This window comes from Typopeltis vanoorti, chromosome 2 (assembly GCF_054136105.1).
Source record: "Typopeltis vanoorti isolate ZY-2024b chromosome 2, IOZ_Tvanoo_1.0, whole genome shotgun sequence".
Lineage (NCBI taxonomy): Eukaryota > Metazoa > Arthropoda > Arachnida > Uropygi > Thelyphonidae > Typopeltis > Typopeltis vanoorti.
In genome coordinates, this window is record NC_143550.1 from 29,149,502 (window position 1) to 29,168,026 (window position 18,525).

Consider the following 18,525-nt stretch of genomic DNA (forward strand, 5'->3'; position numbering starts at 1 on the left):
ATCTCCTTGCGGATATGTCTAATATTACGCATTAAGGGAAGGGCCACAACCCAGACTAGTTTCGACCTTTATTGAGGTCTCTTCAGTGGGAGCCAGGCCCAAGTGGAGATACCAGGCAGAAGCATTAGCAGGTCATCTCTACCTATAGGAATAGGTAGAGATGACCTGCAAATGCTGCCTATTCATATAGGTCATCTCTACCTATAGGAATAGGTAGAGATGACCTGCAAATGCTTCTGCCTGGTATCTCCACTTGGACCTGGCTCCCACTGAAGAGACCTCAATAAAGGTCGAAACTAGTCTGGGTTGTGGCCCTTCCCTTAATGCATAACATTAGACATATCCGCAAGGAGATGTGTTTTGCATTATGGGAGATGCTGAGATAGGAGTGTTGGTAGCTTCCTCCACCTTTGCAAGGAGTGCCCTGGTGTTGTACCACCTTACCCCAGTCCTGAAGATACTTTCAGGCACAAACTTTGTTTGCTCACACTTGGATAAAGGATTAAACTAAATTTATTATTCTCTAACCAAGTGAAAAATAAACTTTCAATAACAATTACTGGAAATGAATTATACACCAGGAACTCAAATTACTTAAGTGGCAGACCATGCAAGACTACCCTACTTCTTTCAGCAGGGTTGACAGATTTATTACCGGTACGTTCGTAGCAACCTTGTTACGTTTTACTCTCTATCATGCCATTTAGTAGGTTTTGTTGCGATGTCATCGTAAGTTGTTACTATTTGCATTATTTAACAAAATTTATTGAATTTATTGCAACTATAAAAATGTTTTCATTATTTACTGAGATAAATTTAGTATTTAATGCTGCAAATTATATTTTCTGTTAAAGTGGTTTTAAATATGTTTAGAACTTGTATTAGTTGAGAGACTTGGAATGCAAGCATGAACGAATTTCACATAGAAGTCAAATGAAAACTTTAAGTTAATAATATATAAAGCACGTATTTATAAGTTTGTATCATATAATATTGATAATAATTTTTATAAGTTTGTATCATCCAATATTGATTTATAAGTTTTTATAATATCATGACTATGCAGAAATTTTAATGATTAAGAAAGAAAACGTAAACTTAAAATGCTAGTTATTTATAGGCTAGTTTCAAAATAAAATAGAAATAGGCTAACTATAAAATATAATTCTTTCACTGAACCGAAACCTAACTTCGCCTTAACTGAGAGCGATCTTACATGATTTATCTCAATTTTTTCATCAGAATACCAATATTTTTCAACATCCAAGGTGTGTCACCTGAAACCCTCCAGTGTGTCAGTGCTGACACGTGTGTCACAGATTCGCCCTCACTGATATAGATTATGACTGTAGAGGGGATAATGTACATCCTTGTCTGACACCAGATTTAACATTAAAACCATCTTCCTGTACTTCCTTCATTTCTAACTGCTGACTTACAATTCAAATAAAGACTAAGTATTGCTTGATATAATGCCTCACCGACACCATACAACTGTAGCGTTTTGAATTTTCTCTCTCTTGGCACTTTGAGATATGCTTTTTCCAGATCTACAAAACTTTAGGACAGTCTGCTAAGTGCCTCGATCATCAGACCCCCTTCGGCCGATTCATAGACATTGGGGAAAATGTGCTACACGCTCCACGAGTCATTCCAAGTAAGACGACGGAATCTCTGCGTGGAAGTCAAAACCTCAAATGGATGGGAATCCGGAGGAACTAGGAACGACTGCATAATAGAGTTAAAGAAGATTATGCGAGTTATTCCCATGATTTCTTGACTATTTGTTGTAAACAGCCTCTGTTCGGGCTGAATCTAGCTTGTTCTTCACCAAACCTTTCTTCCACAATCCTTCTCAACTGTTTTTCAAGTATGCTTGCATAGATCTTGCCAGATCTATGCAAGCATACTTGAAATTTTTTGAAATTACAGAGGTATTTCCCTATCAGTAGGGAAATACCTCTGTAATTCTCACATTCAGTTTTATTTCCCTTTTTATATATGGGTACTATTAGAGCTCTGCTCCAATCATCAGGAATTCGTCTCTCTGTCCAAGCCTTCTGAACTATGCAGTGCAGCCACTGTAAAACTTATGCCTCCATACTGGAGCATTTCTGGTTGAATATCATCTACTCCATCTGCCTTTCCACATTTCAGACTTTTGATGGCTTTACCTACTTCAAGTATGGATATGTGGGGTGCTTAATGGTCAAAGCTATATAACTGAGAGGAGACCTCCACATAGCCTTTAAAGGAATGTGGAGAACTGATCAAAGCTTCTGACCTAATGTCCAATTCTCACCATCTTGTGGTGTACCGTTAGGTATCTACTTGGATACTGAACGAATGAGGATGGGCTGGCAATTTGGGATTTAGCCGACCAGATTGTATTCTTATTGACTTAAGAATACAATTTGGTAAGCAAAGACATCATGAACATAATGAAAGCAATGAGAGGGTTGCAGATGAATGGAGAACAAGGTATCTTCCAGATGGTTTAAAAAATAGTAAAGGTGGCATAATAAGTTTGCAAAGGTGGAGATAGAGGCTACCTATGGTAATGCCTTCAATAGACAAGTTGAGTACTTCAATTATTGTACTGAAGTACTCAGTTATTGAGTACTTCAGCCTATGCTGAAGTACTCAATAATTGTAAAATAACCATTAGCAAATCCAGGTTTATAAAGACCAATAGCAAAAAATTTATTTCACGTGGAAGCTGTGTCTTTCAGCCTCTTGCTAACGCTATTCAGACACAACTTACACTCACCTGCACCTCCAACTTTCTCTCATCTAGATGGCAGTATGTTACATGTAGAGATAAAGCTAGATAAATCAACCACCTGCTCACTCTTCTTCCAGTGACTACATAGATGCTTGAGGCCAATTTCCTGCTACCATACCAGAATATGAGCATATGTCTCTTGTGGTTTTTCAAACAGTAAAAGGACCTCAGATGAGTACTAAACAACATGGATACTTAAAATTCTTGGTATATTCCTTGTTTCAGTTATACTTAAACATTTTCTTCCAGAACTAATACCTATTTTGTATAGTCTCAACAATCTTCTCTATACTTAGTTGCCACTTACCCCAAGATGTTGAAGCAATCATATATCCAGACTATTCCAGAAAAGGGCAATAGAAGTCTACCTTCAAACTAGCAACCAACTGCCATCAACTTTAATCCTCCCCAAATAATGGAGAAAGGTATCAGCAGCCAGCTTCTCCACTAGAGTCCTACCAATTAATCATCCATCACCAGTACAAATTCTGTGAATTCAAGGTCCACGGCCGACCTCAGCCTATGTCACCTATGACTGGACACTTGCCATGGAAAGGCTTAGAGAAATGTGTTAGTTACGTTAATATTTCCTGAGCTTTTGATCATATCTAGCATTGAGGTCTTCTAAGCAAATTTCCATTCTTTGGTCTACCTGCCATCTACTGCAATTGAATAGCCTGCTTTCTCTGGTTATTTGGCATATGTCAAGCATGATGGATGTCTTCCCCTCTCTTTAAGCTTCGTGACCAGTGAAGGAGTGCCTCAGGGCTCTGTTCTATGTGAGTGAGTGGAATAATTTGTCTTTACGGGTAGTGAGTGCATCTAGTGTGAATGAATTCAAGGGTAGGTATGATAGCTGGGTTGGGTAATTTACAGCTTCCCTCAATGAGTCCTTTACTCCCTGGAGGTCTCAGATAAGATTAATAAGTAATTTACTCTAAATCATCACTAATCCTCTTGATCACTGCTAATGATAGCTCTCCATTCATCTTTTGACAATCCAAATTGTTCTCAGACATCCCAGGTTTCAGGGTCGTCATTGATCTCCATACCATCCTTCATTGGGGAAAGGACAATCTCATCATCTTCAAAACCACCAAAACAATCTTACCTTTTCTGTCTCAAAAGGAACCTCAGCTCATATTCCCTGAGTAATACACAAATCATCAGTTCTTAAAGACTAGAAGACTACTGCTTTTTATGTACATTTTGTAGCTTATATAAGTAATATTCACCTGTTCTCCTATCAAAACTTCAGTCATTGTATGTATGTGATTATTGCAAAGAAAATTTTTCAACAGAAAGCTTTTTTTAACTTTAATTTTGAGTTGATTGTATCCTGTAGTGTGCACGAATGGTGATGAAGTACCACCAAGAAATGGAATTAAAAGCAGAAAAAGCAGAAAAGGAGGAACAACACAAATTGCGTAAAATTGCAAGTCAGGTAGCTAAGGAAATTAAACAGTTTTGGTCAAATATAGAAAAGGTGCGTATAAAATAATATTTCAGTTATTTATTCAATTATATTCCACTGACCCTTAAAAAATTACCAGAAAGAAACTACAAAATGTATAAATTTATGTTATTTAGCTATGAATTTTTCTAAATGATATATGGCAACTTCCTTTTTTGTCACCCACTTATCAGTTCTGTGAATTAGACAGTTCTACAACATTAAATTTCAGCTAATTTTTCGTAAAACTTGAATTGCTAGAATAAATAAATAAATGATCATAAGGCTAGATGCAATTTAAAATTGGCTACTTTTATTTGTGATGTTAGTAACTGCCTCTAAATTATAAACTCAAACTTTCTTATTGTATGGCTCACTTTACATGTTTTTATTATATATTTCTTTCTTTTTTTGCTTATTCTTATTTTAATTAATTTTAGTGGGTCAAATGATTGAGTGCTAACTGGTCAAAAACAGTTGAACCATGTAAACTGCAACATGGTTATTCATTGTTCTAAAATTCTCAAAAGACCCTAAGTAAATTAAGAAACAGTACCATTCTGACATGCCTGAAAATTACTCGAAAGGTGTTACTCTACAGGAGTGATTCCCAACAACCTGCCTTTTGTTTTGATACAGTTGTTTTATATAATGCATTAACAAAAGATTGATCATTAAGCTTCTTATATGTACCTTCCAGGGGGGTATACTGGACAGTATGACATTATTATATGATGAAGTGTATATTATCAGTAGTGTCCTATAAGCAGTTGTCTTCCAAATTAGTCTGTTATTTTAAGACTCCACCATTATCAGTTCTTTTATTTCACTCTTCTAAGGTGTTTCTTATTGCATCAGTTGACCGAAGTTTTGGTTTTTCTTTGGATCCTTTTATTTCAGTCCTCCTGGCATTAGACATTTTTTCCCTCTTATCCTTCCATTGTCTGTTCTTCTTAAGTGCTAACAGTGCCAACTTCCTTCCTGTCATTTTGAATATCTTAATGCCATCTGCTAATTTTTCTTAGAACTCTCACATCTGTAGGTTCTAGCCTTTAACTGTTTTATTTCTAATCCAGCCTTCAGATCATAAGGTAAAATTAGTTAAAACATTCAGAATTAGTACATATTTAGGCTTAGGTGCTGGTTTACACTCATAGTAAAATTTAATGGAATGAATATTGCACAAAGAGAAATAATTAAGCAGCAGGTTTAATTCTTCTGATATTTCGCCTCTGTCACAGAGACCTCTTCAGGAATAAAATATTAGAATTGTAATAACAGACACAAAACATTAAGGGAAAGAAATTAGATTATTTAAAGCTGAAAGTTCTATGAGGGGGTGCCCTCTATGGATGTTGTTAACTAGCCTTAGCTCTTAGATGGGAGGACTAATAATTAAAGTTTTCTATATCTTGGGAAGTTTAGCACAATTTATGAAGATTAGGCTAGTATTTTTAAATCTTCTGTTGAAACTAAAAAGAGTCTTTGAAGTTCGAATTTGCTGTGATGAAGCATAATACAAGGTAGCCCATAAATCACAAAAGGGTTTAAAATGTAAATATCTCATAACTAATAAAAAGAATATCCAGTTCTGTATTTCATTATAACAACAATAAAAATAATTAATAAATAAAAAAGTTATTAAATGTTTAAACCCTTCATGACTTATTGGCCACCCTGTATATGATGATGCAAGGTATCCAAGACATATCAGCTAGACTTGACTTGTGTTAGCAGATGTATTTTTTGTCTTCCTAAAGGTGGATGTTTGCAAGTCTCCCAGTTTGGCCATTATATGGTAAGTTGCAAGAACAAGGAATCTTGTAAACACCTGGAACAAAGAGGAGAGGAAGTAGATCCTTAGGAGAGCAGAGAAGGGAAGCCAGTTTCAGATGAGACTTGAAAGCAGTGTGGCGATATTTCTTTAAAGTTCTGGCTGTATTTTTGAAGTGCTCTAGATATAGAGAATAGTAATGGCATTACTGTAGTCTGTATGTTGAGAAGGATGTTAGAAGATGTGTGTGTGTGAGAGAGAGATAATTTGTCAATTGTTTTGGCATTATACTTATTGGATGGGAAGGTTTGATGAATAAAGGGAAGTTTAGCTTACAGCGAGCCTGGGTAGAACAGAGATTGGAAGCTCAGTTGGTAAGAGTTCTGATGACAGCATATTGTTGGGAAGGGAGAATGATGGGAAAGTCTGTGTATATATCTGCCTGTGTGAGTAGGTTTTCTGTAAACTGAGAAAGAAAGAATGTTATTGGAAAGATGTGTGATTAGAGTATCTGAAAAAAAAAAAGGAAGGTAGTTATTTTCTTTTTCTCTTTTCCTCTGACCAATTTTGATAAGGATCAGTTTAAAAAAAACATGCATTTAATACTGCAATTCTCAAATCTTCTATTTGGCTAAGATATATTCATGATATGTTCTCTATTTGGCTATATTACTCAGACACATTTGACTCTTTCTTCTTGCACCTCTCTGGCAGACACCCCAGAATCCAGTTCACTATAGAAAAAGAATATAAGAATGGTCTGCTTTTTCTGGATACCCATACTCTGATTACTCATCTTCCCAATGGTATCCTGTCTTTTTCACCTCACAGAAAAACCACCCGCACAGGTAGATACATACATCAACTTTCCCATTATTCCCCTTTCCCAGCAGTATGCTACTATGAAAGCCCTTCTCAACAGTACCGAAGGCTTATGTGCCAGATCTACCTGTCCAGTGGTTACGATGCTAAAAAGATTAACGAACTGGTTTTTCCTTCCTTCTCCTCACATCCCTCTTGACAGACAGACTACAGTAATGCTATTACTGTTCCCTATATGTGGGGCACCTTAAAATAAATAGCCAGAACTCTAAAAAATATAATCTCTGTTCTGCTTTTTGCCTTATCTGTCTTAAGGAGCCACCCCCCCCCTTTTTTTTTCTCTCCAGGTGTCTAATGGGTCCTTTTTTGTGTAAATTACGTTGTTATGGTCAAACTGGAAGTTCTGCTAACATTCACCTAGAGGAACGCAAATACATGAAGGTGAATGTAGGCAGATCTCCATAGTTATGATCAATCATGTCTAGCCACCCGTGCTCTGAATACTTTGCACAAAAAAAAAAAACACTATGCTTCACTACAACAAATATAAACTTGAAAGACTTTTCTTAGCAGTAGATTTGTTAAACCATCTTAATAAGTGTGGCTGTGTTAAACTTCCCAAGATTTGGGAAACTTTTAATTCTTAGACATCCATGCAACAGCAAAATTCAACTCCTTTGCTTTCAGTGGGCCAGCAAATTGCAGTACAAAGACACACTGCTACAACTTCAAATCCAAACCATCCAGCAAATTTCTACCTTTCTCCATACCATAGTGGAATGCATAATGCACAGCAACTAAGAAAACTCAAGTCTTGGAGTGTTTTCTGCAGAATCCCTCCCACCACATAAAACCTGTTGTTTTCATCCATGCTTTTACTCAGTCACAGTATATTCACTGTCACAGCCGAACTGGCTGATGGATCCAATTTAAATATTCTAATCAGATCAACCATTACCAGAATGGGGTCTAGAGGAAACATCAAATTCTGCCCTCTTCAGTCTGGAAATTGATAACTGGCCTTTCTAAAAAAAGTAGAACTGAAAGCTTCTTTGCTTGAATACAATCCCTCAGTTGTAGGAAACGAGATCATTTGCCTTACCTCTGCAACAGTATATTCTCTGAAGTTGAATTTCCAGATTCCTGGCCAAGGACAATTATTGCATTTCCAAATCTAGTAAGGATCCATATATTCCATAAATTATAGTCTAATAGCTTTGACCAGCTGACTTTCCTGGTTTTTGAGAAAAAATAGTTAACTCTTATTTTGTATAGCTTCTGGAGACATCCTTTTACTCTGATTTCTGTAAATGTTGTACAGCACGAAATCAATTAATTAGACTGAAAACTTTTAAGATGTATGCATGTTTTTTATACCTACATACAGCTTTGATCTTATAGGGAATTTTTCTGTTTTATAAACCATCAAAATCTGAGTATTCTCTCCTGTCTTTTTCTTCACCAGGAGGGAGCCTGAGTAGATCAGTGTTGTCACTCCGTTTTCTATATTTGGAAAAATATGCAGGAATGACAAAAATTTCTGAAAAAATACACTTCTCTCCAGTGATCTTAAAATCCAAGTAGATTGCTCAATGGTATCTTTCTTTATGGAGAGAGACTTGAAATGACAAACAGTTTGAAGAATGAAGATTAACAGTCTTAATGGATTTGAAAATAATGTTTGAAGAAAATAAATACTATGGACTGAAATGCAAACCAATAAAGAGATCAGGGAGGGAGGGGAAGAGAGTTGAACTGCCATATTTCAGTAATTTCAAGAAGCAAAGAAAAACATAACAGTATGGACATGGTATAAAATGCCTGTTGAAAGAAATGAATAGCAGACATTAAGAGCATTCTTCTTATTATGCTCTTCCATCCTCGAGACGAGTTACATCCCATGTGGATAAGAGCCTTCCACTGTTCTCTGTCCAAAGCAAGCTTTCATGTGCCAATAGGTTTGAAAGTCCATTTCAGTTTTAAGGACTTTATGCTGTTTTAATCTTGGTGTTTCCTTGAGTCTTGTACCCTCAATCTTGCCCTGAAATACCAAATGAAAAAGTCTGTTTGGTCCATTCGCACAATGTGACCAAACCAATGGTATTGATGCTTTTTAACTATGTTAAGAATTGTTGAGTTAGCGATATTCAGATCTTGCAGCACTTGTGCATTAATCTTATGTTCTGTGCAGTGTGCTCTATTGATTTTCCCTGAATCATTTCATTTCAAAAGTCCAACAGTTTTCTCTCTGCTTCTTTTTTTAAGGTCCAAGTTTCTTCCCCCTTTATATAATGCATGTCACTATTTTGGCACTTCGAACAATCTCACTTTATACACTGATTTCAACAGAATTTGCAAATATATCTTGTATTTTTAAATTTTTACAAAACATTAATTTATACCAAAGAATATAGATATATATTGATTTTTATCTTTATGTATCATACGAATGTTTTATGTATACACATCTTAATATTATGCACTTTTTATTTGTTACATTTTAACTTTAGAATTCAGATTTTATTGCTTCATATAAAAATATGTATTTAAAAAAAAAAAAATAAAGAAAATCACACCAAGCAACCAGTGTATATTTTTATGTTTGCAACTTGGTTGAGTGAATGACTCATCACTATCCTGAACAGAAATCCACTAGATACTTACTATAGAGTTTTGCTTTGCTCTTTTCTCCAAATATTCTGCTTCTTTCATGCATATTTTAGCAAACTGACCTGTCTACCAATAATAAGAGAGGATTATGAGCAAGAAAATCTGTGAACTGCTGGATAGGGGAGAGAAAGCTATTTGCCCTTACAAGAGTGTAATCATGAATTTACTTTGTGAAACGGGCAGAATGGGACTTGATAGTTAATCTCATGTAGAAATTTAGTGAGCTGCTCACACACAGGCACCTTTTTATATAAGCAATGCAGACTCTGAAAAAGGAATGGATGATGACTAAAATTATCAGTAACTTGCTTGATAATGTTGGAGTTCTAGCCAATAGAGATGAAAGTGGTTCTAATAAAAAATATTTCTGCTTTCAGAAGATAGTGGAGCATAAGAATTATGCATGATGCATTAATGTTTTGATGATACTTCTGAGGTTGTTGATGATAAGTGGCATCACAAGTACAAGGAGAGTTCTGTCTGTACACTGAAAACTGCAGAGAACTCTTAGTTTTATGGATGAGAATGTCAAGGAATGGAAGGCAATTGTCTTTTAATTCAAGAGTAAATTAAATCCTCATATGGATTGAATAAATTTTCTGAAGAATAATATTGAGCTCAGATAAGAAGGCTTTGAAGACAAGATGGTAAGTATATGTTGTTCTAAATCAGTGGTGTCAAACTCAAATAGTCACATTATCCATTTATGCTTGTACCCAAAGTAGTGCAGGCCATATGTAAAAAAAAAAAAGGAAACTAAAAATACTTCTAAATGTCTACTTACTTTTTATTAACCTAACTTAGGTTTTACTCCATAATTCAGTAAATTTCCAAAAACAAGGCTGTAATTTTACCTCTTTAATATACTTTAATGACAACAATTCAACTTTGTGAAAATTTTAAATATTGAGTAAGTTCATAACTTTGTGAATTTTCCCTCATTTTATCGAAACTTCACTTAAAATTCAAAAACAATTTTTTACAGTGGCTCAAGCCAAGTCAGTCAATGAAAAATAAAATGGATAATATAATTGTACTTTTTAAAATAAATTTGTCAGCATAATATCAATATAAACATATCACTCATTGTTACATAAAACGTTTATAATCAATTGAGTTGATTTGCGAGATATTATTATATCAATATTGGCTTCTAATTTTTGTGATAAAGCAGTTTTCAGTATGGGTGATAAGTGCTTACATGTTAATCTTGCCCTATGAAAGTTTTATTTGCTTTCAAGAATGAGAATAATTGCTTGTAAAAGTATATATAATTTTACTCTCTTTTATTCCTTTTACTTTCTAAACATTAATAGAAAATAGGGTACTAAATAATAAAAAAATATTTTCTTCATACATTTTGAATTCTTCAAAATGCTTTTCAAATTCAAATAATAATTGTTGGATGTCTGGGTCATATTTGTTGAAATCACATGAACCATATGATTCTTGATAGCTTTTGCATGTAGAAAAATGTGTTAAAACACAATTTTTACTTTTTCTTTCCCAAAGTTTAAGTTTGATCTTGATTGTTAGATATTGTGTTCAATTCATTTAAACCCTTGATGTCAACAACAATCTTGCATTCTCTTCTTATCGTTAAGCTGCTCGTGTGCCTTATCTTTTATTTCTAAAAACATTTTGATTGTTGTAGTACCCAAAATAGCTTCAAAACCTTACGATGAGAGAGCTGTAAGTGAAACAGAAGGCTGACCATGTATAATATGATCAGCCTTTTGTTTCACTTACAGTTTCTGAAAGGAATGAAGAAAATTGCTGCTGATTTAATTCTAGGGAACATGTAAAATTAATATTTTTCTAAACTTTCAACAGTCACAAATGGCATCCCAGAGATGTTGTAACCCAGAATACCATGGGTTACAACCACAGTTGGTGATTAATATCTCCAATTATCTGCTCCCGATTTTAGCTGACTGGATAGCCAAGAGTCAGCTAGAATCTAACCTCATGCTGGTTATAGGAAGATTTGTATCTGCTTCCACTGTTTGCAGAAAGCTTCATGAAGGTGGTCTATGTACTAGGTGACTATGAATCTATGTGCCCCCATCCTCACGCCACAGGAGCATTTGAAATTGGTCAGGTTTCACATCATCTGGATCCAAGACCAGTGAGGGGTTAGTATTGTTTACAGATGAGTCCAGATGGGTTATAACCACAGTTAGTGATCGATATATCTGATTGTCTGCTCCTGAAACAGTGCTACCCTGAATCAGCTACAATCTCACCTCACGCTGATTACAGGAAAAATTGGCATCTGCTTCCACTGTGTGCAGAAGCTTCACAGAGGTGGTCTGTTTGCTAGGTGACCAGTTGTCTGTGTATTCCTATCTCCACTTCGCAAGAGAGAACATTTGAAATAGGCCAGGCTTCACATCAACTAGACCCAAGACCAGTGGTGTTTAGTATTGTTTACAGATAAGCCCATATTTGCTCAAAAAAACAATTCAAGGAGTGCTCTGATCTGGAGAGAACCAGGAAATTGTGTGATGGTTTGGAAAGGCATCTTGTTACATTGATGAACTGACTTGTATATGCCTCCTAATGGAACCAAGAATGCTCCAACTTATGAGATGAGGTCCTGTCCTCCTATGTTTGTCTACATGTGCATGCAATAAGGGAGACATCCTACATGACAATACCGCTAATTCTCTGAGCACCCAAGACACGTTTCTGGAGCAAAGCTCATGAAACGTGTCTTGGGTGCTCTAATGCTCTAGTTAAACGTATTGCTGCTATCAACCTGCCTCCCCATAAATCTTGCTGGAACTTTGCAGCTTTCATTGGTCCTGGAGCTTTGCAAGAAGAAATGATTTTTATTACTAACTAAGCTTCTGGATACCATCATAAACAATATGAAATATCATGGGGAGCACTGAATTGCTGTGAGGAGCGACCATATTTCTTATTGATGTAAAAGTCGCATGGAGCTAAGTCCAGTGAGTAAGGTGAATAGGCTGACACTGGGATCTTGTTATCAGCCAGATACTGCTTTACAGACAGTGCACTGTGGGCTGGAGCATTGTCCTGATGGAGAATCCAAACATTGTTCTTCCACAGATCGGGTCTCTTCTTCCTCACTCGTTCTCTCAGCTTGGCCAGAACCTCAAGGTAATAATGTTGGTTAACTGTCTGACTCTCTGGTACCCATTCAACCATTACCACGCCATTGATATAAAAAAAAAAAAAATTAAAAAAATTTGACTTGCTCATTCTTGCTTTTTTTTCTTTCTCGGTGATGTGGGAGTTTTCCAGATCTAACCTAACCTAATCATCCACATTACTCACCGGACTTAGCTCCATATGACTTTTACCTTTTTCCAAAGTTGAAATCTGCATTGAACGGCAACCGTTTTCAGTCAGTGGATGAAGTAAAGGAGAAGATGGCAGCCCTACTGAAGTGGATGACACCTGATCACTTGCAGCACTGCTTCCAACAATGGAAAATTCGTATGCAACAGTGTATGTTGAGGAGGGGGAGTATGTTGAAGGAGATAACAATTAAGTTGTACAATTGTAATAATAAACCACATTTGTGCAACCAGTCTCGTTATTTAATAGCCACACCTCGTACAGTCTCCACTTTTAGTATTCAGTATATACATTTCTTGTTATAAATGTGCAGTTTGCTATCATGGTATCATGAGGCCTCAATCAGCTTTTAACCATCCCTTACAAAGATGGTTAAGCAACAAAAAAAACCTGTTTCTGTGTGAAAAACCCTCTACCCACCCATATGAGACTGCCTAACTCTCCTTTAGTCAAAAGAGCAGATAAAGGTTCCTCATGGACAGGAATCGAACCCAGGTCTTTCTGATTGAGCTACAGAGGCTATAATCATGGGCAGTCATTTATTTAGTGTATTAAATAAACATGAAGTGTTATTAAATAAAACATAAAGTGTATTAAATATGCAAACTACCTAATAATAATAATTATCAGCAGTCACAGGTAGTTTGCATATTTAATTCACTTTATTCTATGATGCTGTCAATATTAGTTTCACCTTGTCTGTGTGAATGTGTGAGTACATGCACATCTGCACATTCATATATGTGCATATATATAATACATAGGATCAGGTATAACTCATTAAAGTGTACTGTTTTTAGCTTGTAGAATATAAGCAGCAAACATGGCTGGAAGAAAAGAGAAAGAAAGCCTTAGACCTGCATTTGAATTTTATTGTTGATCAGACTGAAAAATATTCTTCCTGGTTGACACAGGGTATGAATCGAAGTATTCATGAAAGTACTGGAACTAGTATTGCTTCTTCATCAATTCATGAGTCACAGCCATCGAGTCCCATAGCCTCACATGGAGGATCATCAAATGGTGAGGCTTTTTATAATATGCAGTCACATTGTATGATAATTTTCTTTTTATCAATATTATTATTGTTTATTTATTTGTTTTTATATGTGTGCTCACTGGAAATTCTTTGTAAATACGATTTCAGTTATGTTTACTTTAAGTTGGTTTCTATGAATGAAAGAAAGAAGTCCATATAATAATTTTTTGAAGCAAAAAAATGTTTTAAACTGAGATTTATGGTTAATAAGAAAACTAACAATAAAGTTGCAAGCATAGTGTAGCAATTGACATTGTCTTCCTGATAGAAAAGAAATAAATGATAGGAAAGCAACAATACATAATGAACCCTAGCTTATTAGTTTCATGTTCTTTCAGAAAATTTAATTTGAAAAAGAAATTAACTGCCACAAAAGATGTTGATTATAAAATATCACATTTTCTGATGTTGCATAGACTATGGATATTTACCATTATGTGGAAGAATAAACATCTCACAAATATCTGAAATTACTTCCTGAAGTGTTTTTCATACCAGTTTTTATTATAAGTACTATCCATGATTTCAGCAAAAAAATCTAAAAATCAGGAGAGTAATAAAATTATGAGCATGACAAAGATTATGAAAATAGGCAGTAACATCAAAGATGACTTCGATTGCATTTTCAGTAGGGTTACCAACACAATATTTCAGCTATTTAGATATACAGTGTTTAGTAAAGATGGCAAATTAATTATGGAAATACACAGAATATGTAAAGTTGCAATAGCAGGGAGTTAGCTGAATAAATGTGTATGGAATAAGAGAGAAATTAGTCCCTAAACTAACTGTATACAAGACACTGTTCAATTTTAACTTATTTTTCTGAAAGCTAATTTAGAAATAAAATATTCATCAAAGACCACAGATATGAGATTTGTGTTAAAAATTAAGGGGTCGAACATATAGCATCAATGGCTGCATGATATAATATGAACAAATGTGATTTTCAGGAATGTGTGAGATGTCAAGAACAACTCGAAGAAAGATCATCATTTATATGGATTGATGTTGTTAGAAGGGACTTAGAAGAAAAATATAAGATATGACCGTAGAAGTTTTGACATATGACAGTTTAATGTGGATTAAATTTGTTGATGAATCTAGCTAATAGAGCTATGACTAGACATTCTTGATAATTTATTAATTGATTTATTTTCATTAATATATATTCATCCCAATCCCTTGGCAAGTCACTTCATGCCTACGAGACTAACAAAATAATTACCCTCCAACACACTGAAGTCCCCACAGTTTATAATGGCTTTAATATATTTCACATCTGGGACACCTCATGAGAAAGATAAGGAAGCTCAGCAAGAAATTCATCCACATCCTATCACATTATATTTTTGAAACTATTATTATCTTAACTATTCTTATCTACTCCCTTAGTGATCATTCCCCCCTCCCCCCCATCTGCAAGTTGATCTACACTGGCGGTTAAAAACTAAGGATGAACTACATTTTTACCTGTATATGAAAATATTTTCATGACAAAAGCCAATCCCTTCTCCCCATTAAGTAAAATTGTTTTCACTATAGATATGCAGATTTATGAATGTTCATTTGATATGTATGATGTCACTCTTTCTATATATATATATATATATATATATATATATATACATACACATTTATACATATTTAAAATTGAATGACTGGAAACCGAGAAAAATAAAAACAAAGTTTATTAGCACAACTAGTTTCAGCTTGTATCCGCCTTCTTCAGGTGCACATTAAAAAAAGAAATAACCAGTAATACATAGAGGAAATAATTGTAAACATCACGGAATATTCAACGTTGAAGTCTTCGCTTTCAAAACTGTTCTCTCGTTGGTTTCATTGTTGGGCATATGCATTCTTATAGCATCTTGTGAATGCCAGTATTTGATCGTAGCACAATGAAAGTCTGAAAGGTTGTAACTCAGGTTGTTGTTGAGATGTAGGGGGTTGAGAATGATTTCATTTGATTCGATTATCTTTCTTTCTAATTCATCGTGGCAATGGAAAATATTATTAGACTTGTCCCATAGGACTGTTTCAATCAATTTATGCATAACAATGCATAAATTGATTTCTCTGTTTGACCAAAGCATGGTATATCACAGTTGCACCAAATCTGGTAAACACTTCCTTTTTTGAACATCAAACTGACCCGTTCCTCAGAGAAATTAAAAATCTTGATTTACAGAAAAGCTATCCACACCAACAGATATCTCCATGGTCAGTCCCATCGTTATCCTCCTCAAAAGTTGTGAATCATTTCTACACTAGGACATCGTGCTCGGTCTCTTCTTGATGATGAGATAGAACTTAATAAAGAGCTAAATTTTCTCAGGTCTACTTTTCAACTAAATGGTTATTCACAAAAAACAATTGACAAATACCTATTAAATCCTCCTGCTCGCAATAATGAAGAGACCAATAGGGTGAAAGGTTAATATTTCTATACCATATATAAGCTCTGTCTCACCCAAATTGGCCAAGGTTCTTAGGAAATACAACATAAGAATTTTATTTACTCTTCTGAAAATCCGCTCCTTAGCGAGCCGTCCAAAACCTAGACATCACTACCTTAAATATCCCAGTGTTTTCTAGATTTGGTGCAACTGTGATATACCATACTTTGGCCAAACAGAGAAATCGATCAAGTTACGCATTGAAGAACATAAGAGAGACGTGAGTTACAGGAGAATGCAAGCCAGTGCTTTGTCTAGTCATGTTCTGTTCTCGGCCGATTCTAATGAAATAAACCTTAGCCATACAGTCCTATGGGACAAGTTTAATAATATTTTCTATTGCCATGATGAATTAGAAAGAAAGATAATCGAATCAAATGAAATCATTCTCAACCCCCTACATCTCAACAACAACCTGAGTTACAACCTTTCAGACTGTCATTGTGCTACTAACAAACACTGGCTTTCGCGAGATGCTATACGCATGCATACGCCCAACAATGAAGCCAACGAGAGAACAGTTTTGAATGTGTAGACTTCAGCATTGAATATATATATACACTAACTTTCTGTGATGTTTACAATTATTTCCTCTATGTTTTACTGGTTATTTCTTTTTTAAAGTGCACCTGAAGAAGGCTGATACAAGCTAAAACTAGTTGTGCTAATAAACTTTGTTTTCATTTTTCTCAGTTTCTAGTCAATTTTTTAAAAAATGTATATCAACCGAGTAAATCAATCTTCCTACATATTTACACACACACACACGCGCGTATACAGGGGGATCTGGAAAGTTCTGATAAAGCAACTGATATAATTAAAAGACTGAACGCATCTTGAAACCCTTTAATCCCCATGTTTCATCAAATTGTAATAATTTGTTCTTTTTCTTTTAGGATATATATATAAGAAGACAAAATTAATTAATTTTTGTTCTAGATGTTTATCAGAGCTTTCCAGATCCCCCTCGTGTGTGTATGTGTGTATCATCAGCGATTGTCGATCCACTACTGGATGAAGGCCTTTCCAAGATTACTCCAAAACTGTCTGTTCACGGCTCTCCTTTCCCATGTCACACCTGCAAATCTGATGATATCATCAATCCACCGTGATTTAGGTCGACGTCGTGGTCATTTTTCCTCTTGTGGAATCCAATCCAGTACAGGTAACCCTCGTATAACGCGGATGTTAGGTTCCGCAGAAATGCCGCGTTATATAAATCGTGTTTTGCGAGTCTCAGATCACATTGAAAAAGTAGGGTTATGTTCCGAAATCGTTTTTTTTTTAAATTATATAAACAACAATGACATATCCAACAAAAAATATATTTTTATTTAATTCAGGTAATTCATGTAATTTAAGAAAACATAAACTATGAAACAAATACATAGTATAAAAGTATAAAAATTACAAATTTTACTTAAACTTAATTGCACATAATGCCTAAATGTTTTAGGAAAAATAAAATAATGCATATTTTAATCTTTCATAGCACGAGGATTTGAGGATTGGTTAATAAACACTGGATTTGTCATGTAATCACCTGATGCATTACTAAAAAGTAGAGTAATTCTATCTTTGGAAACTTTGAATCCAGGAACTGATCTTTCATTTTTTGAGATATAGGTGCTTTTTTGCACTTTTTCCCAATATAACCTGGATTCATCCACATTGAACACCTTGTCGAGAGTTTTTTGTTTAATAAGATTTCCATCCATAGAAATTTTCTTTTGAGGTGCAATCTTCTATCGAAATCATTAGAGATTTCTCCATTTTTCCATTAGAATATCGCGTACATGCTTTGCACTTATTGTTGCCCCAGCAATAAACACTTTCTCAGATTTTATGTTCATTTTGTTTGATTGTTCGAATTGTTGATTCATTTAAATTCAAAGTCCCTGCAAAAACTCCTGGTTTTTCTCTATTTTTCAACCAATCCAAGATTTTGAATATTTTTCTTCAAGAGAAATTAATTTTGTTTTCAATGTTGGTTTTCCCTTTCATTGCAGTTTGTGGCCATTACTATAAAAATAATTTTTTATATAAAAAAGCAAGCATTACATATTGTATGTAACTCACCAGACAATAAAGTGCTCAGATTGAGATGAACACACTTATGATTTTTAATGCACTTTCCTGGCAGAAACAAGGACAATTTTCAACAATGAACGTTTTATACGGTAAACAATT

At 34.8% G+C, this 18,525-nt stretch overlaps 1 protein-coding gene across 1 annotated transcript in view; it reads left to right on the top strand.

The window, feature by feature from the left end:
- LOC150108900 (chromatin remodeling protein domino-like) overlaps positions 1-18,525 on the top strand; it is a 731,915-nt gene that overhangs the window by 127,335 nt on the left and 586,055 nt on the right. The window contains exons 7-8 of the mRNA XM_090410792.1: positions 4,131-4,271; positions 13,635-13,857. Coding sequence (XP_090266918.1) covers positions 4,131-4,271; positions 13,635-13,857 — 364 coding nt within the window. The remainder of the gene's footprint in view (positions 1-4,130; positions 4,272-13,634; positions 13,858-18,525) is intronic.